The sequence below is a fragment of the Lutra lutra genome, chromosome 8 (genome assembly GCF_902655055.1).
Source record: "Lutra lutra chromosome 8, mLutLut1.2, whole genome shotgun sequence".
Lineage (NCBI taxonomy): Eukaryota > Metazoa > Chordata > Mammalia > Carnivora > Mustelidae > Lutra > Lutra lutra.
Window position 1 is genome coordinate 124,274,157 of NC_062285.1, and position 22,577 is coordinate 124,296,733.

General features: G+C 35.7%; 1 protein-coding gene across 2 annotated transcripts in view; it reads left to right on the plus strand.

The window, feature by feature from the left end:
• The window catches only part of ANO4 (anoctamin 4), a 462,190-nt gene that overhangs the window by 386,118 nt on the left and 53,495 nt on the right, over positions 1-22,577 (plus strand). For both annotated transcript variants that reach the window (XM_047742883.1, XM_047742884.1), the window contains one exon: positions 20,293-20,375. In XM_047742883.1, coding sequence (XP_047598839.1) covers positions 20,293-20,375 — 83 coding nt within the window. The remainder of the gene's footprint in view (positions 1-20,292; positions 20,376-22,577) is intronic.

A 22,577-nucleotide genomic window follows, 5' to 3' on the forward strand; every position in this document is an offset into this window, starting at 1 on the left:
TATTTTGGGAGATTGCCAGATACAGAGATGTTGAGAACAGATGTGAGTGGTTTACAAGACTTCTGAAGGACGGGGTTGATGTGTTTGTTTTGTTGCCTTTTGCTTTGTGTGTTCACCAGAGAAAAAATAGGGCTCCACTTGGAACCAGTCTGCAGCAGCTGGGAAGGGCCTTTGTATGGGGTTAAAAGCTTGACAAAACCTTACTACTACCTTTATGATAGAAGGGCCTCCCGGGGACCCTCAAGGTATACTGTGAGCCTAGGGCTCTGGGCTCAAACGACAGTGTGGCTCTTTCCTCAATGCTCATTTTTGTTCAGAACGATTCAAGAGACAGAACAATTATGGCCAAAATTAGCTTCTCTCCCTAAGGGAAAAAAAAAATGAGTCATTACGGAGCTAGATGTTGGCAGAGACTTGTCAGGAATATCTTTCTCTTTTCTTCATTTCTGGGTTTTTTCCTCCTTTTTCTTTTTTCTTTTCCTTTTACTTTCATTGCCAAAAATTAAATTGCCTTCAGTAAATAAACATTTTGAAGTCCTCAGTTTTCTCCTATCAAACTAACAAGATTGTGGTTATTTTAATGGAAATTCAAAGATTCTTTATATGGTTCTATCAGTAATTTGTAAGTGAAATATGTCCCATTTTTGAAAATAAGTTTTATAATAATTTCCTTTTATTTCTAGATATTTACACTAATTTTATCTTTCTAGACTTACATATATGTCCAACAAAATATAGTGATTATATATTTTAAAATATATCTATATCTATATTTACTAAATGGCTATTAGTTCTGTAGTTGTAGTCACATATGACACCTGATCTATTTCTTATAACCCACCAGAAAGAAATTATAATCTCTGTCTTATAGATGAACATTTTGAGGTTCAGAGAGCTTATGCAATTTGGCCAAGATTACCCAGCAACTGCTAAGTGGTGGAGTCTGGATTTTAGTCCTAATCTGGTCTGCCTAACTCAAGTCATTCCAAAGTTTGTATTCTATGTTATGCACCTTTTGTAGGATGTGTTAAGATTTCATGACTCAGTAGACAGTGTATTCTCACTATCACTTGGTAGTGGGTATACAAAAAGGAGTAAGATGTGATCTCTGCTCTCAAAAATCTCATTGGATGTTGAAGGAGAGTTGGTAATTACAGTGTAGGATATCAAGTCCTATTTACAATGGGAAAATGAGGATCCATGCTGCCAGCTTCCTGAAGCCAAGAGGAAAAGCAGAAATGGTTTCATCCAAAAGGAAATCCTGAAACCAAGTCTTAAGTTTGCCAAGCAAAGGAGTGGGTTTGGAGGGAGGTGTGGAAAACATTCTGAACTGAGAACAGTGTGGGCTAGGTTTTGAAAAGGAAGGCCACTCAGTGTGATAGGGACATGTAGTATATATTAGTTTCCTAGGAGTGCTGTAACAAAGGACCACAAATTGGGTGGCTTAAAATAACAGAAATTTATTCTCTCACTGTTCTGGAATCTAGAAGTCAAAAATCAAAGTATGAAAAGTGTCAGTTCCTTTTGAGGGTCCTAACGGGTCAACTGTCCCATGTCTCTCTCCTGGATTCTTAAGACAGTGAGCAATCCTTGATACTCCTTGGCTTGTGGGTACATCACTCCAATCTCTGTCTCCATCTTCACCTGCATTCTTCCTGTGTTTCTGTGTCTTCACATGGCCAGCTTCTTATAAGGACACTAAACTGCATTGGATCAAGAGCCCATGCTGCTCCAGTATGATTTCATCTTAACTAGTTAATCTGCAATTACCGTATTTCCAAATAAGGTCATATTCTGAGGTTAGGGCTTTGTTGAAACATCAACATATCTTTTATGGGAGACACAGTTCAACCTGTAACATAGAGTATATTGAGGGCTGAAGTTTGTTTATCGTAAGATATTTGTGTTTCAACAGGGAACCATGTCTTCACTCCGTAGTCAACAGAAGGCCAACTGAATGTGGTTGGTTTTTTTTTTTTAATTTATTTATTTGACAGAGAGAGATCACAAGTAGGCAGAGAGGCAGGCAGAGAGAGAGAGAGGGAAGCAGGCTCCCTGCTGAGCAGAGAGCCTGATGCGGGGCTCGATCCCAGGACTCTGAGATCATGACCTGAGCTGAAGGCAGAGGCTTTAACCCACTGAGCCACTCAGGCGCCCCTGAATGTGGTTTTAATTTGAATCTCCCTGATGGCTAGTGATGATGAACATTTTTTCATGTGTCTGATAGCCATTTGTATGTCTTCATTATACCATCTTACACCAGTTAGAATGGCCAAAATTAGCAAGACAGGAAACAACGTGTGTTGGAGGGGATGTGGAGAAAGGGGAACCCTCTTACACTGTTGGTGGGAATGCAAGTTGGTGCAGCCACTTTGGAGAACAGTGTGGAGATTCCTCAAGAAATTAAAAATAGAGCTTCCCTATGACCCTGCAATTGCACTACTGGGTATTTACCCCAAAGATACAGATGTAGTGAAAAGAAGGTCCATCTGTACCCCAATGTTTATAGCAGCAATGGCCATGGTTGCCAATCTGTGGAAAGAACTAAGATGCCCTTCAACGGACGAATGGATAAGGAAGATGTGGTCCATATACACTATGGAGTATTATGCCTCCATCAGAAAGGATGAATACCCAAGTTTTGTAGCAACATGGACAGGACTGGAAGAGATTATGCTGAGTGAAATAAGTCAAGCAGAGAGAGTCAATTATCATATGGTTTCACTTATTTGTGGAGCATAACAAATAGCATGGAGGACAAGGGGAGATGGAGAGGAGAAGGGAGTTGAGGGAAATTGGAAGGGGAGGTGAACCATGAGAGACTATGGACTCTGAAAAACAATCTGAGGGTTTTGAAGTGGCGGGGGGTGGGAGGTTGGGGGAACCAGGTGGTGGGTATTAAGGAGGGTACGGATTGCATGGAGCACTGGGTGTGGTGCAAAAACAATGAATACTGTTAGGCTGAAAAGAAATAAAAAATTAAAAAGAAAAAAGGCCAACTGAAGTTGTAAGCTGGAGAGTGACATCATCAGTTGTGTTTGGGAAGTAATTCTGGCAACAGCAAGAGAGGAGTGAAAGTGGGTCACTTAGAAGGCTGTTCCAACATTCAGTCAAAATATGCAGATTCAGCTTTAGAAAGATCTAAATCACAGAATAAAAACCTTATACATAAAGGTGTTTTCCTAGTTTCAGTTATTTATAATAGGCAAAATAAATATCCAACAACAGAAGAATCACTAAGGGAATTAGAAGGAGCCATTAAAAATTAGTCTTTCGGGCACCTGGGTGGCTCAGTGGGTTAAGCCTCTGCCTTCAGCTCAGGTCGTGGTCCCAGGGTCCTGGGATCGAGCCCCGCATCAGGATCTCTGCTCAGCAGGGAGCCTGCTTCCCCCTCTCTCTGTGCCTGCCTCTCTGCCTACCTGTGATCTCTCTCTGTCAAATAAATCTTTAAAAAAAAAAAAAAGAAAAAAAAATTAGTCTTTCATGGGGTGTCTGGGTGGCTCAGTCATTAAAACGACTGCCTTCAGCTCAGGTCCTGGTCCCAGAGTCCTGGGATAGAGCCCTGCACTGGGCTCCCCGCTCAGGTGGAAGCCTGCTTCTCCCTTTCCCACCCCCGCCCCCGCTTGTATTCCCTCTCTTGGTGTTGCTCTGTCAAATGAGTAAATAAAAATCTTTTTAAAAAATGAGTCTTTCAATGCAAGTAATAGAACACAAAGATTGTATTTTACAAATTGGTAAATACAAGATATAAAGTACATAAATAAATATGACTTTGGGTATAATAAATACAAATGAAAACAAAGTGATTATGCCACAATAGTAATGGTAGTTTTCTCTGGGTGAGGGGATTATGGGAAGTTTTATCAGCTTTATTTAGGTGTAATTTACATAAAATCCAGCAACTTTAAATATACATTTGACATAGCCTGTAAAATTGTACATAGTCACTTAACCATCACCATAATGATGAAATAGAACATTTTTATCCTGCAGAAAATTTCCTCATGACTTTACAGTGAGTTGCTTGGCAACCTCTAACCTGCTTTCTACCACTATAGTTTCACCTGTTTTAGAATCTCATGCAAATAGAATCATCCAATATTTAGCAATTTGTGTCTGGCTTTTTTCACTAAGGTTAATGTGACTGAGATTCACTTATGTTGTTGCATATGTCAGTAGTCTATTCCTTTTTAGTACAGAATAGTACATCACTGCCTGGATATACTAAAAGGTGTATATCTCTTTACTAATTAATGAATATTTGGATCCAGTCCAGCTTTTAGCTCTTAAAAAATAAACCTTAGAATCATTGTATATTAAAATTTTTTTGCATATTTGCATGTCTTTTTATCTATTTCTCTTGGGAAAATAACTAGGAGTAGCATTGCTTGATCTTAGGATAAGTTTCTAAATTTATAAGAAATTGTTTTTCAAATGCCTGTATCATTTTCATTCCCAGCAACTTTATGTAAGAGTTCAGGTGTTCCACATTCTCACAAATTTGGAATTATCAGTCTGTATCATTGTTGTAATTCTAGTAGATGTGTAGTATCTCATTGTGATTTTAATTTGCATTTCCCTAATGATTAGTAATATTGATCATGTTTTCATTAGTTTATTTCAAATATGCCCATCTTTGGTGAAGTGTTTGTTCAGTTTGTTGCCCATTTGTTATTGTTTTTCTTATTTTTAAGTTAAAAGCATTCTTTATATATTTTTTTCAAATATTTTTCCCAGTTTGAAGCATTCATTTGTTTTTTCTTAATGGTGTCTTTTGAAAAAGTAAAAGGTTTTACTTTTTTTCTGTTCTGTCTGTGCGTTTAATTTTTTATTTAAGATATCTTACCCAAACTCAAGGTCTCTAAGAGTTTTTTCTATGTCTTCTCATAAAAAGCTCATAGTTTTAACTCATGTATTTAAGTTCATGAGTTATTTCAAGTTGATTTTTATATAAAAGGTAAAGGTCAGATCTTTTTCTTTGCAAAAATAGATAGCCAGTTGTTCCAGTACCACTTGCTGAAAGATTATCCTTTTCCTCCTCAAAATCAATTGTTCATATATGTGTGGAACTACATCTGGAATTTTTTTTTTATCTACTTGTGTACTCTTAAAAAATCATTTTTATTACCTATAATTGACACATATTAGTTTCAGGTATACAACATAGCAATTCAATATTTATATATGTTACAAAATGATAACCACAATAACACTAGTTAACATCCATTTCCACACATTGTCACAGATTTTTATCTTGTTAAGAATTTTGAGATCTACTCTTTTAGCAACTAACAATACATACTGTTAATTATAGACACCATGCTATATATTATAGTCTTAGGACATTTATTTTATAGTTTTATATTATATAGTCAAAATATGTATATTTTATAGTAAAAATCTATACCATTTGACTCATTTTGTCCACCTCTGGAAAACACAATCTGTTTTCTGTATCTATGAACTTGGGGGTTTTGTTTCTTTCTTTGTGTTTAGACTCCATGTATAAATGAGATCATAAACTTATTCTAATGAAAATTCAGAGTTTCTACATATGGTTGTGTCAGGGAGAGCGATGCTTCTATCATTGTTCTTCTTTCTCAAGATTGCTTTGTGTATTTAGGGTCTCTTGCTATTCCTTATTATTTTGGGAGTTTTTTTATGTTTCTGTGAAAAATGCCATTGGAATTTTGATAGGGATTGCATTGAATCTATAGATTATGGACATATTAAAAATATTAATATTTCTTCCAGTCCATGAACATAGAATATCTTTCCATTTAGTTGTGTCTTCTTCAATTTATGTCATCAGTGGTCTTACAGTTTTCAGTGTACAGAGTTTTCAAACTCCTTATATATTTATTCTTATCTATTTTATTCTTTTTGATGCATTTATGTATTATATAAATTTTATATGTTGATTCTATAACCTGAAACTTTACTTTATTTATTAATTTTTTTATTAGCCATTTTTTACTAGAGTCTTTGGGGTTTTCTATACATTATATTGTGTCATCTGCAAGTAGTAATAGTTTTATTTCCTCCTTTTCAATTAGGATGCCTTTCATTTCTTTTTCTTAACTAATTGTTATGGCTAGGACTTCCAGTACTATGTTGCTAAAAGTGGTGAGAGTGGGCATCCCTGTCTTGTTCCTTGTCTTTGAGGAAAAGCTTCTAGCTTTTCACCATTGAGTATAATATTAGTTGTAGACTTGTCATCCATGACCTTTAATAAGGTGAAGTCCATTCCCTTTATACTCACTTTGTTGAGAGTTTTTGTCATAAATGGATTTTGAATTTTGTCAAATGCTTTCTCCATATCTATTGAGAGGATCATAAGATTTGTATCCTTCATTTTGTTAATGTGGTCTATCATGTTGATTGATTTATGGATGTTGAACCATCCTTGCATCCCTGGAATAAATCCCACTTGATCGTAGTGAATGATCATTTTAGTGTAATGTTAAGTTTGATTTGCTAATATTTATATTATTTTACTTTTTTTGAGTTTTTATTTAAATTCTAGTTAGTTAACATATAGTGTAATATTGGTTTCAGGAGTAGAATTTGGTGACACATATAACACCCAGTGGTTTGCTGATATTTTATTGAGGATTTTGCATCTGTGTTCATCTCAATACTGGCCTGTAGTTTTCTTTTATTGTGCATCCTTGTCTGGTTTTGGTATCAGGGTAATTCTAGCCTCACAAAATGAATTTAGAAATGGTCCCTCCTAGGGGTACCTGGGTGGTTCAGTCGATTAAGATCTGACTCTGGATTTCAGTTCAGGTTATGATCTCCAAGTCCTGGGATCAAGCCCCACATCTGGCTCCATACCCAGCATGGAGTCTGCTTGGGTTTCTCTTCCTTTGCCACTCCCCCCACTCACTCATTCTTGTTCTCGCTCTCTCTCTAAAATAAATAAATCTTAAAAAACAAAAAAGAAATGCTTCCTCCTCTTCTATTTTTCTTGAAGAATTTGAAAAGGATTGTTATTAATTCTTTAAATATTTGGTAGAATTCCACAGTGAAGCTGTCTAGTACTTGACTTTTGCTTGTTGGGATATGTGTACCTTTATGGCAATAAACACTGTGTCTTGATTATTATAGCATAATAGTGGACCTTGAAATGTTATTCTTTTTAAACATTGTTTTGGCTATATTAAGGACTTTGAATTTCCATACATATTTTAGAATCAATTTGTCAGTTTCTACCAGAAAAGATGTTGATACTTTGAGTGTAATAGAGTTGAATCAAGAGATCATTTTGGGAAGGTTGAAAAGTCAATATCAAATATGTCTATCTATGAACATTATTTAACTTCTTATTTATGTGATCCGTAATTTCTCTGGGCAATTTTATATTAGTTTCAATGTATAGTTTGGGATATTGTGTTAAATTTATCACTAATATTTTTAATTTTAATTTAATTTTATTTTAATTTTTTCATAAATAGTTTTATTTCTATAAATAGGTCATTGCTAATATGTAAAATACAATTGACTTTTGTCATTTACCTCATATCTTGTAAATATCCTCACTTGTAAGTGCTACTAGCTCTCATAGATTCCTTAAGATTTTCAACATAGATGATTATGACATTTATAAATACAATTTTGTTTCTTCTTTTCTAATCCATATGGGCCTAATTTTTCTTGCCTTATTACACTGACAGAATAATGTTAGATAGAAGTTATAATGTCAGACATCCTTTCCTTATTCTCAGTGTTGAGGGGAAAATATTAAGTCTTATACTATTAAGTAAGATAGAAAATATAAGTTTTTGTAAATACTACTTTATCAGTTGGGGAATTTTACTTTATTTCTCGGGGCTGAATTTTTATCATGAATGGGTATTGAGTTTGTTCAAAGCTTTCATCTGTATTAATAAGATAATCCTGTTTTTTAAAAAGATGGTTGATATATTCATTAAATTGATTTACTTTCAAACACTACAGTGACACTGAATTACAAAACAAACCCACTTCACTGTAATATACAGTTGACTCTTGACAGTGTGGAGATTAGGTTCACCAACACCTTTGCAGCTGAAAATCTACATATAACTTTTGACTCTCTCAAAACTTAAGTACTGATAACCTACTATTGATTGGAAGCCTTACCAATAACATGAAGAGTTAATTAACACATATTTTACATGTTATCTATATTATATATTGTATTCTTATAATAAAGTAAGCTAAAGAAAAGAAAACATTATTTAAAAAATCATGAAGTGCTGGCTTCGGCAGCACATGTACTAAAAAGTCGTGAGGAAGAGAAAATATGTTTAGAGTAACTGTATCCAAAAAGCCATATAGGTGAACCCATACAAATCAAACCCATGTTGTTCAAGGGTCAACTGTATTATCTTTTATCTATAGTTATGTATTTGATCTGCTAAAATATTTTTAGGATTTTAGGATTTAGGATCTATCTTCATAAAGGTTGTCTGTAATTTTCTTCTGGTGTTTTTTTTGGTTATGAGGTAATGTGGCTACATAGAATGAGTTAGGAGATGTTCTTTTTTCTGTTTTCTGGAGAGGTTTATATAAAAATGATATTACTTCTTTCTTACATTTGGTAGAATTCACCAGTAAAGCCACTTGGGCTTAGAATTTTCTTTGCAGGAAAGTGTTAAATACAAACTTAATCTCCTTAACAGATAGAGCTCTTTAGATTATCTATTTCTTCCTGTCTTCAAGGATTCTGTCATTTTATCTAAATGTGTGAACTTATTGGGATAAATTTGTTCATAATAATCTCGTATTTTACCTTTCGTGGAACAATCTGTGATCTCATTTTGTTCATTCCTGAAATTATAGTTCATGTCTTTCTCTTGTTTTCCTATTTATTCTGCATAAGAATTTATCAATTATATTGCTCTTTCCATGAACAAGTTTTTGATGTTAATGGTGTTTTTATATTGTCCTTATGTTTTCTTTTTTATTGATTTCTGCTGTTATATTTCCTTCCTCATGCTTACTTTGGGTTTAATTAGCTCCTTTTTAAAAAATTTCTTAAGGTGAATGCCTCGTTTACTAATGTGAGATCTTTCTTCTTTTAAAATATGAGTTTAATGTTATAAACTTCCTCTAAGTGCTGCTTTAGTTGCATCCTCTGCATTATATTTTCATTTTTAATGAGTTCAAAATATTTTATAATTTCCATTCTGATTTTCTCTTTGACCCATGAGTTATATAGATGCGTATTGTCTAATTCCAAAAAATTGGGGAGATTTTATAGGTATCTGCCTCCTGTTGATTTTTAGTTTAACTCAGAGAACATATTTTACATGATTTCAATCCTTTTAAATTTACTGAAATTTGTTTTATAGCCCTAATATGGCATCTCAACAAATGTCTCATGCCCATTTGAAAAGACTATATATTATGCTGTTGTTAAGTTTTATGTTTTGTAAGTTTCATTTGGATCCACCTGGTTGATTTTGTTTTAGTCATCTATATTTATACTAATTCCAACTTTATTTGTGGATTCTTCTAGTTTGCCTTTCAGTTATATCAAGATTTTGCCTCATGTATTTTAAATATAGGATGGTTATGTCTTCTTGAGGCCCCTTAGTCATTATGAAATTTCCCTCATTATTCCCAATAATATTTCTTGTTTTCAAGTATAGTTTGATATTAATACTGCCATGCCAGTCTTTCTTGATTTGGATTTGTATGGTATATTTTTCTTTCATTTACATATGTATCCATGTCTTTATATTTAAAGTACACAAGTAATAAAATACACAAGTAATAGGAAGTCTTACTTTTTTTTCCAATCCAAAAATCTCTGCTTTTTCATTAGAGTTTTTATACCATTACATTCAATGTAATTATCAATATATTTGGCTTAAATACATGTTCTTTTTATTCGCTTTATATGTGTCCCATATGCTGTTGTTTTATTTTCCATCATTTTCTCTCCTTTTGAATTAGATATTTTCATGATTTAATTTTATCTCCACTATTGATTTATTAGTTATACTTCTTTGTTTTACTCTTATAATGGTTTCAAGGATTTATAATATACACCTTTCATTTATAACAACCTATTTTCAAATAATATAATGCTATTTCACATGTGGTATGAGCACTTTAAAATGGTATGCTTCACCTTTTATTTTCTGTCCCTTGTATTATTATTGCCAAATATTTTACTGCTATTTTTGTCCTGTATCTTACTGCTATTCTTGTTATATATTTTATTCCACATGTTATAAACCTCTTGATACGTTGTTATTATTTTGGCTTTCAGCAGGTAATTATCTATTAAAGAGATTGAAATGAGGAAAAAATTCATTTACCCATATATTTGTTCTTATGTGCTCTCCCTATCGTTATATTAATCCAGATTTCCATCTGGTGTCATTTCCTTCTTCCTGAAGAACTTCCTTTAAAGTTCTTATAATGCAGGTCTATTGGTAATTAATTTTCCCAGATTTTTAAGGTCTAAAGATATTTTGCTTCACTTTAATTTTTAAAAGATATTGTTGCTGGATGTAGAATTCTGGTATTCTAGGTTAGCAGGGTTTTGTTTGTTTTTTTTTTTTCCTTTCAATACTTTAGAGCACAGGAGTGTTCAATCAGGAGTGAAGTATGCCTCTCAGGAGACATTAGACCATGAGTAGACACATTTTTGTTGTCATTACTGAGAGAAAGGAGTGATACTGGCATCTGAATTTAGTGGTAGACATCAGGGATGCTGCTAAATGTCATACAAGGCACAGAACAACACGCCCCCCAAACAAAGAATTAAATGGTCTACAATATCAATAGTGTTGAGTTTGAGAAACATTGCTAAATTTACAGTCTTCCTTTTCTTGAAGTCATATGGCCTATGGCCTAGTTGAGTTTCTTTTGGAAAATATCTGACAGTTCTCTCAGATTCTCATTTAATCTGAAGATTAAAGTATCACTAACATATGGAATGTTTTGGTATTGAAAAATAACATATTTTCGAGATAGTTGACACAATGTTAATTGTGTTAAGATTGAAAAACTCTGCCTTAAGAGATGCCTTTTCATTGTGTGGAGACTTTCACAGTTTTTATAAGATGTCTGCATTTCTTCTTCTATAAAATGTCTGTCTTTTCTTTCTTCTTTTTTTTTTTTCCCTATGTAAGATTTTCCTCCCTCGTATCTGCTTTGAAGATTTTTACTTCTTATTCTCAGGAATTTGACTGAGATGAGCTTTGATATAATTTCTTTGTGTTTCTTATAATTGGGGTTTGTTAAGTTTCTTGCATCAATAATTTTAATTTTTAACAAATTTTGAAATTTTTCCAAAATCTCTCAGTATTGTTCTACAGGTCACTTATTCCTTTTTCACATTTTTCATTCCTTTTAGTCTTTGTGTCATCTGTAATTGTTTCTATTGATTTGTCTTCAGATTCACTGTTTTTTTTTTTTAATTATTCCTGAAATGTCTAGTCTTCTGTTAATCCTATTCAGTGTACTTCTCTTTTTATAACTTTCATTTTCCATTATCAAATCTCAGTCAGTTGGGGCTTTTTATGCCTGTATTACTCTTCTCATTGTATTCTTGTTTTCATCTATCTTCTTGACATACAAAGCATACTTTTAACAGTTGTTTTATCATCCTTGTTCTATCATTTATGTCAGTTCTAGGCTGTCTCCCTGGGATTGAAATTTTCACCTGTTTATAGGCTTTATTTTCCTGTTTATTTGTATGTCTGGGATTTTTTTTTATTAAACACTGAAGAGTGTTGAATTTCATTTTTTGTTATGTTTCCTTATTGTTAGACTTTGTTCAGGTATATGATTAACTCTCTTGCAGCCCTGTTAGATCATCTCCAGACTTGTTATTAGCTTGTTAGGGTAGGTCCAGAACCACTACTAAGGGATGATCTTTATGAGGCCTTTTATAAGTTCTATGTGTTACAACATCTCTGTACTCTGACTAGTGGGATTGGAAACTTCTTTTGGCCCTCTGTGAATTCTGAGGATTTTTTAGCTACCATCAAGCAGTTTCATATAGTTTTACCCCATATGCATAAAGAACAGAAGGCACTTCATTGATTTTGAGTTTTCTTTCAGTATAGTTTCCTTTTCTCTGGTACTCTGCCCCACAAACTCTTGCCACCTCATTCTCCCCACTTTAATCTCCCAAGCTCAGTAAGACCACTGGCTCTGTTTGGACTCCTCCACCTGAATTGTAGCCTGTAAATGGCCTCCAAATAATGAGATGGTGTGATCCTAAGGCTCACCTTACTTATTTCTTTTCTCTCAGGGATCACAGTCCTGTACTCTCTCTTGTCCATTGCTGAAAACAGTTGTTTTTTATATTGGAGCAGTTAATCCTTATGGGTAGAAGCAAAAATCCTCAGTCTTCTGTAGCTTGATGGCTTTGAAGGCAAGCATACACTCAGGCAGGGTCTCAGAGCATTGTGGTTACTTGGGGAAACTGCCATTATCCACAGTTCTCTTCCAGTTCAGAAGCTCTTTTGGAATACCTAAAGCTAATTGGACTTGGGCAAACAGAAACCTCTTTTAAACTCTGCAAGCATTAGGGCATAATCCAGAATATGAAAATGCAAGTATATGGTAGAGAATATTATTTTATAATGACCATCTAGAACACCTTCTTCTTATGTCAGAATACTTAGGAAGCCAAATTAATTATCATATGTTGTTTGAGCTTGGAAATCAGTGCAGCTAGTGAATCCCTAGCACAACAAAGGAATGCAATTAATAATTAAATGAATGGAAAAAGGGAGCAAGAACTATTTTTTTTCTGCTGAATACTTAGTCATCTTTATTTCATTTCATGGAGTACCCCTAGAGACTGGTTTATGTCTGAAGCCCATCTAATATTCTACATTAGATCAAACTGCAAAATTTGTATTCTTAGACCTTGTTTTTCCTAAGTTACAAATTGGCCACCCCCTATTTGGATATATTTACTTTCTCCAGAATGGTTCTAAAATTAATAATTAAGCTTCAGCTTCTTAAAATATAGTCACATTCCTTTTTTCTTGGACCCTGAAACTAACTTCATCTTGGCATTTTGGGGTGTTTCATAAACTCTCTAGTCACTCATTTACATTCACTTGTATTATTATTGCCAAAGTCCATCTCAGATGTTGCAAGTTAGCAACCAGTAAAAATAATCTGGTCCTCACTAATTTAAAAATATACAAATAAACTATTATTTTTACACTGAAATAGTTCACATGAAGATATATTTTTATGATTTCTCTTGAATAATTTAAAGATCTGACCACAGTGCAGTCAATGGAAACTGAAGAATACCTATCACTTTATTTTGCACACATACTCCCCAACTGGTCCTATTCCCTACCAGTCCTTATCGTGCAGTTTCCTCTTCTAGGTTTTGTACTGCTGTGGTTGTTTTAACATTTGAGTTTGTGATTCCTCACTAAGCTCATTCATTATGTGTAGATTTTATGAGTTAAAATCTTGGGAGGTGACCTCATTCCTCTATTTCTAAGTTCTTAGGAAGCACATCTGTGTAACTTCCCTGTACCTTCTCCAAATGAAAATTCTCAGAAAGTTATGAAGAACAGAAATAATGAAATCTGTTAGTATTATTCATTTCACTTTCTAAAAGAAGGAAATTAGAATTGGGAGAAAAATGACTATGTGTAATTTCCTAGGAAGAGAATCATGTTGACTAGATTTCTGAAAATGCTTTGAATCATCAGACAGCAGGACACTTTTCTGAAATAAAAATCACCTTTCCTTTTTCCTATATAGTGCCCATTTTATTTCTGGCTCAATTCTTATTTTTATACAAATAGAACATAACCTTTTGACAAGTTAAGGAAAAAAGCCTATAGGGTCTTTAAAAGCCTTTGGGATTTTTTTCAAAAATAAGAAATAAACATGTCTTTATAATTAATTTTCTAGCATTAGACACAATTCTTTTCAGGACTCCCAGGCTAGAAATTTTCCAAATGAAGAATCAAATTAGGCTTTTGAATACCTATTGTGTTATCAAAGGGCAAAAATTAGCAGCATGTATTCCTAGCAGCTCTGGGAATAAATGTAGGTTTTGCCCACATTTATTCCCACAGGCCTCCAAAGAAAAGTATAGATCTAAGGGAAGGATAGAGAATAAATGCCAGGTTCTCACAGGGAACATATAACCTGGGGTACGGTACTTTGGTTTTTATAACTAGTTTAAACAAAGTGCTCTTATGGTTCAAAGAGTAAGCTTTCTTTTTCTTTTTAGCTCTTCCTTATTCAGTAGAAATTAAAGGCCCCAGATTAGACTGTGACCTTCTAGCTACAAGACAGATAGCACCCCTGGCTCTTACCCTAAATGCCAGTTGCTCCTAGTCATTGTGATAGCCTAAATAATCCTGTTATGGTTTGAATTGTGTCCTCTGAAAGATATGTTTTAGTCGTAGCTTCCAGTACCTGTGCAAGTGACTTTATTTGGAAATAGGGTCTTTGAAGATGTGATCAATTTAAAACAATGTCATACTGTATTCCCATTGTGGCTGGTGTCCCTACAAGAAGAGAAAATGGAGAGACAGACAATCACACAGTAGAATGCCTTGTGAAGATAGGCAGGGAGATTGGAAGAGTGTTTCTGCAAGCCAAGGGATGCCAAAGATTTCCACCAACTACCAGGAGTTAGGAAAAAATGCATAGAAGATAGTCTCTCTCAGAGCCTCCAGTAGGAATTAACCCTGCCAAAACCTTGATTTTGAACTTTTAACCTCTAGAACTATAACAGAATAAATTTGATGTTTTAAGCTCCCCCACCAAAAAATAATAATAATAATAATAAATAAAAGCCATATTAGGCCCAAATCCCAGTTGTCATTTACTAGTCATGTGACTTCTCTGGACCTCAGATTCTTCATTCATAGGATGATGAAAATAATACCCACCTTGACAGACTTTTGAAAAAATAAAACATAGTACCTAAAATGTAATAAATTGTTACTATACAGTGACTAAATAGTACCATATTTCAATGCTGCCATGGAACCCAAGGTATACAGCTTAAAAGGGATCTTTTCCTGCATAAAACTCTTGAAATGCCTTAGGAAGATGACAAAAAATAGTAATTCAGTGGGTTTTTCCTTCCTGTTTGCAAAATGTTAACCATAGCTGTACTTTCAAAAAAAAACTATATTAGTTAGGATGACTACAGCTAACTGTGTAATACACAAAAATCAAAACCTAGATGTTTAATAGAACTCATGCACATGAGGGGCACCTAGGGTGGCACAGTGGGTTAAGTTTCTGACTCCTGGTTTTGGCTCAGGTCGTGATCTCAGGATTCTGGGATCAAGCCCCACATCAACTCCCTTCCTATACTCTCACAGTCTCTCAAATAAAGAAATAAATCTTGAAAATAAAAAAAAAATGCACATGAAACCCAACCAGGTATTTCTGGTTGTTAGCCTTCTACATGGTCATTTAAGTACCCGGGTTCCTTTTATTTGGTGGCTCTATGCTCTTCTGGATCCTTAGAGTCTTCTCCATTCACCCCTCAAAAGGAGAAAAGAAGCATGGGATGATATAATTACTTTCTAATATTTTTAGTCCAAAACTGACATACATCACTTGTGCTTAATTTCCATTTATCAAAATGTGGTGACATCTAATTGTAATAAAGGCTGGAAAATGTAATCTAACTATGCCTAGAAAGATAAGAAATGGTTTGGGCAAATACATAGAAGTCTGATACAAATTGATTTGAAACTAACAATAATTGTTCTACTTAAGAAAGTGATAGTAGAACATGGCCTGCTGAACACTCTGTCATGTCCTTTTGTGTCCTTTATGGGATATATGTCACAACCTTCTCAACTGTGTACGATTCTGAGCCAGTGGTGTCCTGGTATTTGAACACAAACATACCTGAACACTAACCTTGACCCTTCTTATACTTAAATTCAGAAGTCTCAGGTTTTTCTTTTCCTTTTTTTTTCAGTGTTCCAAGATTCATTGCTTATGTACCACACCCAGTACTCCATGCAATACGTGGGTATTAAGGAGGGCACGTATTGCAAGTCTCAGATTTTTCTAATGCTTCCACTAATGTTGTGAGGGGCTTGCTATTTGGCATTGATGGTAACACATGGGATGAACTTCATTTGTAGGTAGGTTAGGTAGTAGTATGGGGTAGTATAGAGTAGAAAGAGGAGAGAAGAGAGCACACAAAACTCTGTCTTAAAACTAAGGGCTTGATATTGCCCTATCTAAAATAGGTAAAGGAAGTAACTCGTAAGTTTTTTCACCTTCATGCCTCATGCAATGTCTCAGTGAGTAAATGGGGTAAGCATTCCAGAGATAGCTCTGCACACAGGGTCATTCAGGGACTCATAGTCCTACGAACAAGTTGTTTGCAATCCTCCCAGGCCTTGACATCTTTTGCATAATATCAGCTGAGTTACTTGGGCTCCACCTATGCAAAAGGGTAAAGAGAATGTGGAAGAAGCACCCTCACTGTCTTAAGATATCAACAGGCAAGTGGCATTTATCACATTTTTCTCTTCACATTCCATTGTGAGAACTGTCTTTTGGCCATATATATCCAACAGCAAGGAGATCTGAGAACTACAGTACAGGTGGGCAGCCACCTTTTACTGTGGAGCAAGGCAAGAATGCATCTTAGAGGTAGGTAGTCCTTGCCACAGGATTCATACAACCAAGTAATAATTAGAATGATACTGGGGTGCTTGGTGGCTCAGTCCATTAAGTGTCCAACTCTTAATTTTGGCTCAGGTCATGATCTCAGGATCATGAGATTGAGCCCAGTGTTGGGCTCTCTGCTGGGTGTGGAGCCTATTTTGGATTTTTTTTTTCTCTCTCTATCTCTCTGCCTCTCCCCCTCCCCCAGTGCTCTTTCTCTCTCTCTCTCTCTAAAAAGAAAGAACAGAATGATATTTTATTGCAAGGCAAAAGAGAAGCATAGTAAGTTTTGATTTTTCATGTTTGTTATTATTTTACACTGCTGTATAAAGCATTCACAAGATATAATTAGATGTTTTTCAAATTTATACCCTAATTTCTTATAAGATTTAGATAAATAAGAAAAGAATAATTTGCCATATTGCTTTCATTTTCATGACATCATGTCATTTGTATATTTACTGTGCCTCTGTGGATACCAGTCATTGTGCTAGACCCTGAGGATATAAAGACTGCTAATATATATAGCCCATATTCTCAAGAGCCCACAACTAGTGATAGAAATGATCAAGTTTCTCTATTGTTTTTTAAGTGCTGAATGCTATGCTCAGCACCGACCTAGAGGTATCTGCACAACTCAGCATGGGTATAGAGAACGTTCAAAGGGAATGGTTGCAGAACACACAGAGCCAAATCTGAAAACAAGAGTAGGAGTTGGCCAAATGGACACAAATAGGGAAGAACACTATAAACCAATGAAATAGTGTGGGCAAAGCTAAGAAAGTCACACAACAGCTCACCTGTGAAAACTGCTAGTGAGGTAGCCTGGAGTCTAGGGTACAAGTTGGGGCAGAGAGAGTTTGACACAGGCAGAGTCATTAGGAGCCTTGCATCCTGAGCTGGTAGTGGGGATTTTTCTGTAGGTGGTGTGGTTCCTTGATACCCAGACATGGCCAGACCTTGTTTTCAAAAAAAGCATTATCTACATAGGTAGATTGGAATCTAAGGACTTCAGAATGCTGGCAGTAAGGTTAAACCTTCTGATACTTTGAGAAAAAGATATTTTAGACCAAATTCTTGTGGAAAGAATTCCATATAGTAGAAAATCTTGCCAAACCCTTAGGAACTTTAAGTCTTTTGAGAATCGACCCATGAAAGAAATAACTTTTTTTTTATTGTGTTGTTAATACACATTTCACCATACATCATTAGTTTTTGATGTAATATTCCAAGATTCATTGTTTACATATAACACCCTGTGCTCCATGCGATACGTGCCCTCCTTAATACCACCACCAGGCTCACCCATCCCCCACTCCCCTCCCCTCTAAAACCCTCAGTTTGTTTCTTGGAGTCCACAGTCTCTTGTGGTTCATCTCCACCTCCAACCGCGCCCCCTTCATTTTTCCTTTTCTTCTCCTAATGTCCTCCATGTTATCCTTATGCTCCACAGGTAAGTGAAACCATATAATTGACTTCCTCTGTTTGACTTATTTCACTCAGCATAATCTCCTCCACTCCCATCCATGTTGATGCAAAAATCGGGTATTTGTCCTTTTTGATGGCTGAGTAATATTCCCTTGTCTGAGTAATATTCCATTTTCTTCTTTATCCATTCATCTGTTGAAGGGTATCTCGGCTCTTCCCACAGCAAGAAATAACTTTTTAATCAAACTTATAGTACTGAATGGTTTAGTGGTAGAAGACAATTATATATATTAATGTAAAGCCATCTTCAAAGGAGACAAGGAGGAAAATGTGAATTTGTGATGTAAGGCAGCGTATAACTAGATACATTCAAAGTACAGTGGGCTCCCAGGGCTGTGAGTATTTAAGCAAGGGAATTTAAATCATGAAATAATAAGGGTGTGGGATTGAATATTTGCCTTGAAAGGAGACAGTCCATATTGGATTATATCCTCACTCGTGGTTAGAGATAGCATCAGATTCTTTCTCAAATGCAAAACACAAGACAATAGCATTGTACAAGCAACTAATTTCTTCCCATCTTCCCAAGTCCTGGAAGGGAGGAAGATGAGTATTAGCCACAAAAGGGAATTATTGGTTAGAGCATCTCTCTCCTTCATGTAGGATTCAACACCTGCTAGGGAGAAGAAAGGTGGTGGAATGTTTCTGACAGCCACTGGTCTGTCTTAGAAGTCAGTTCCTTCAAATGAGACCTACAGGTGGGTTGGTAGGGCTTGCTGGGAGCATCAGCAGTCAGTGAGACAGACAGGATGCTTCTCCTGTGGCCTCAGGCTGTCCCAGAATGGTCCCCCTCAGGCTTCTCTGAGGTCACAGGCTACAGTCCTGACTTTTCATGAAGGATAGCCACACATTCAAGGACTAGCTGCTTTGTCTCTTTAAGCCCAGGGGAGACTCTGGAGACAAAAAAGAAAGTCTTTAGAAAGCACCATTTTCTCAAGGGGCCAGAGAACCTCATATAATAATTGTCCCGGGGGCCCATGCAAAGACAATTGGTAAGGCAGAAAGTTAACATAGCAGGCCTGCTTTCGAAAATCCTGCCTACCAGATCAGCCCTGGACTCTTGCCTCTGTAAGTCTAAGTACCATAGCAAGGCCCAGGAGAGATGGATCTACAAGTTCTGTCTCCTGGGTGTTTCTGTGATATCTTTTGTTGCAGTCATCCTCAAAGTTTGAGTGTGCATGTATGTGTATATGTTGTGCATCCTATCGTTTGGTTTGTGACTTCCAAGACAGCAAGGTTATGTCTTGATTATTTTTTCCCTTCTGTCATTTGTATAATAATTGAACTGTAGAAAGTTACTTTGGCTGAATGAGGATAAACTTCCATATTTCCCTGGGTGGGAAAGCCAGCTACCCCATAACTCATTAAAAAAAAAAGGATCTTGGGGCGCCTGGGTGGCTCAGTGGGTTAAAGCCTCTGCCTTTGGCTCAGGTCATGGTCCCAGGATCCTGGGATCGAGCCCCGAATTGGGGCTCTCTGCTCAGCAGGGAGCCTGCTTCCTCCTCTCTCTCTGCCTGACTCTCTGCCTGCTTGTAATCTCTGCCTGTCAAATAAATAAATAAAATCTTAAAAAAAATTAAGTAAATAAATAAATAAAAAGAATCTTAACAAAATTTGCACACTTTTTCCTTTAATGTGACAAAAAAAGAAATAGTTTGGGAAAAAGATTAAAATAATAAAATTATTTCTTTCAATGAAATAGTAAAATATGTTTTACATAGATATTTGTTGGGAAGAGGATTTGTGAGACAATCTCTGCTAGTCAAATACATGTAAACTGCTAAGTTTTATTTTGGCCTTTCTGCCCTTACCGCCCCTTCACTTTTAAAAATAAATATTCTATCAATGAGAAAGATGTTGGTAACCTAGTTTTCTATATTTTTATATCCCAGGAGCTTTGTTATTGTAAGTCTTTTCTGCCTCAACTTGCAAATCAGCTTAATTTAATTCTAAATGAAATCTCTAATTTTTCATTATGTTTGACACAAGCTTAGTAATTCTCTGAAAAGGTCCTTATTAAATGAAGCTTAGCTAGAAATTCTGATATTCAGGGATGCTTACACAAACAACTGTCATTCTCTGCAATGAGTTCATTATTCAGTGACAGTTAACAGCATTGTTTTATTTTAAAATGTCTTTGTGTTTCTCTTCTTGTTCCAGCGACAGTTTTCCTGGAGTTCTGGAAAAGACGGCGAGCTGTAATTGCTTATGACTGGGATCTGATTGACTGGGAAGAAGAGGAGGTTTGTATTATTTACCTCAGAATTTTTCAAAAAGAAAATCAACAAATACACAATCCTCTTGAGTTATCACTCTGCTCTGTGACAGAAGTCAGGTTTACTCATAAAACATTTCAATACCTGTCTTTGCAAAAAACTTCAGGTAGTATAAAAAAGAACAGACTATAAAAGAAAAAAGAGACAACATTGTGATTGCTTAGTAGATTAAGATTCCGTGGCTAAGTAAAGCATTTCACTTGTAGGTGGAGACATCAGAAGCATTAGTAGTAAGATTTGTTTAGTTTTCTTAAATAGTGTTCTTTACTTTAACAGGAAAGTATTAGTCTTACAGCTCTAGGTATATGGAAGGAAACATCATGAGAGAATTCCAGGGAAATGTTTCTGCAAGCTCTCCAGAACCCTGGACAGTGCTCAGAGCGGCAAAGGCTCAAATGCATGACCTCAAGTCCTTAAATACTGAGGAAAAACTACTCCTCAAATGTCCTCCATGGTGGAAGGTTCTAAATGCCCCTTATTCTAGCCTGTGGTACTCAGATTGCTTTGCAGAAAAGCCCAAACTTGCTGCAAACCTTCTTCATGGAAAACCCAGGGTATTGGGTTGCTGGGGCTGCCATAACAAAGGACCACAGACTGGGTGCCTTAAACAACAGAAATTAGTTGCTCACGTTTCTGGAGGCTGGAAGTCTGAGATCAAGGCATTGGCACAGTTGGTTTCTTCTAAGGGTTGTGAGGGCAGGATCTGTTGCAGGCTCCTCTCCTTGGCTTGTAGACAGCTGTCTGCTCCCTCTGTGTTCTGTCATCATTTCTCTGTGCATGTCCATGTCTAAATTTTTTATAAAAAGCCAGTCATATTAGGGGTCACTCTAATGACTTCATTTGACCTTAATTACCTCTGCAGAGACTGTCCAAATCAGTCACACTCTGAGGTACTGTGGCTTAGGACTTCAACAAATGAATTTGTAGGGGGAAGGGAGACACAATTTAGCCCTTAACACGCAGAAACATAGGTCTAGCTCCTGATTCATCACAAATCCCTGGATAATTAACTCAGTGACTCTTAGATGACACTCACAGCCTGATAAATTCAGAGTTTCCTAAAGAAACAGAAGATTCCGGGTCCTATTCTGTTTATATCTTCAAGTGTCACTTCCTAAAATTAGTGAAAGAAAGCAGAACCTGTTTATTACTGTATCTCCCCTCTGTCCTTCCCCATTACCTGTCACTAAGTGAAGTCCAGCCCTGGGCTTATTCTGCAGCAGGAGTGAGGCTGCCCTTCCTTCTACACACACAGGCTACTGCCAAACTTGCCCATTGTCCGGAACCTGTTTTCTGTCAGCTTCTTCACTTTCTGTCAGTGTCTCCATCTGAGTCCTGAGTTTCTGCCTGGGTTAACTTAATCTCCATTTCACCAGACTTTCCTCTCATTTTCCCTCCTCTTGCAATACATTCATGTAGAATAGGTACTTAATTAACCAGAACCACTTTAGCATACCCTCTTGCTGATTTCCTGTTTCTAATCCCATAATTGCTTTTTAGTCAGAAGCTTTTCACATTAGATGGAGCTCAACTAAGTGAAACAAAGCCTCAGCTTGATTTAGAATTAGAGCTGCCTTGATTTTAGCTGGATTTGAAAGATGTTTACCTTGTTTTCAATAATGAGTAGTACATTTAAAATCTACTGGATAAAAGTGAATGACTCTTACAGGAGCTTATTAAAAAGTAGATTCACCATATTTTTGGCTGCCTCAAAAAAATTTAATTGTAGGAGAAAACTAAGAATTATATTTGTCATTATAACTCACAACATGAATTCTAGACATTTCTCTGTTCAGAAACTTTCTTTGCCCTTTTCATTCCCTCGTAATAAAGTAAAAGTATAGTAGTTATTTCAAACTGCTTGGAATAGTAGAGTCGGTCCCTTTTCTCATTCTATTTGTTTCTTTAAGCACAGTTTAATAAGATAACATAGACACTTAACTACTAGTCTAAATTACACTGCCTTGGTGATAATAAATCTGAATCATTACCCTTTAGATTTTCTTCAAGTTGCCAATACCCAGACATTTAAACCTGGGTCTCTGAGCCCACCTCACTGATTGATTAGTGTGGTAGCTGTTGATTCAGTTTTATAATAGAGTAAAAAAATGTCTTTTTTATTTTGTGTATGTATTTCTCCGGTGCTTAAAAAAAAATGTGTCTGTCTGT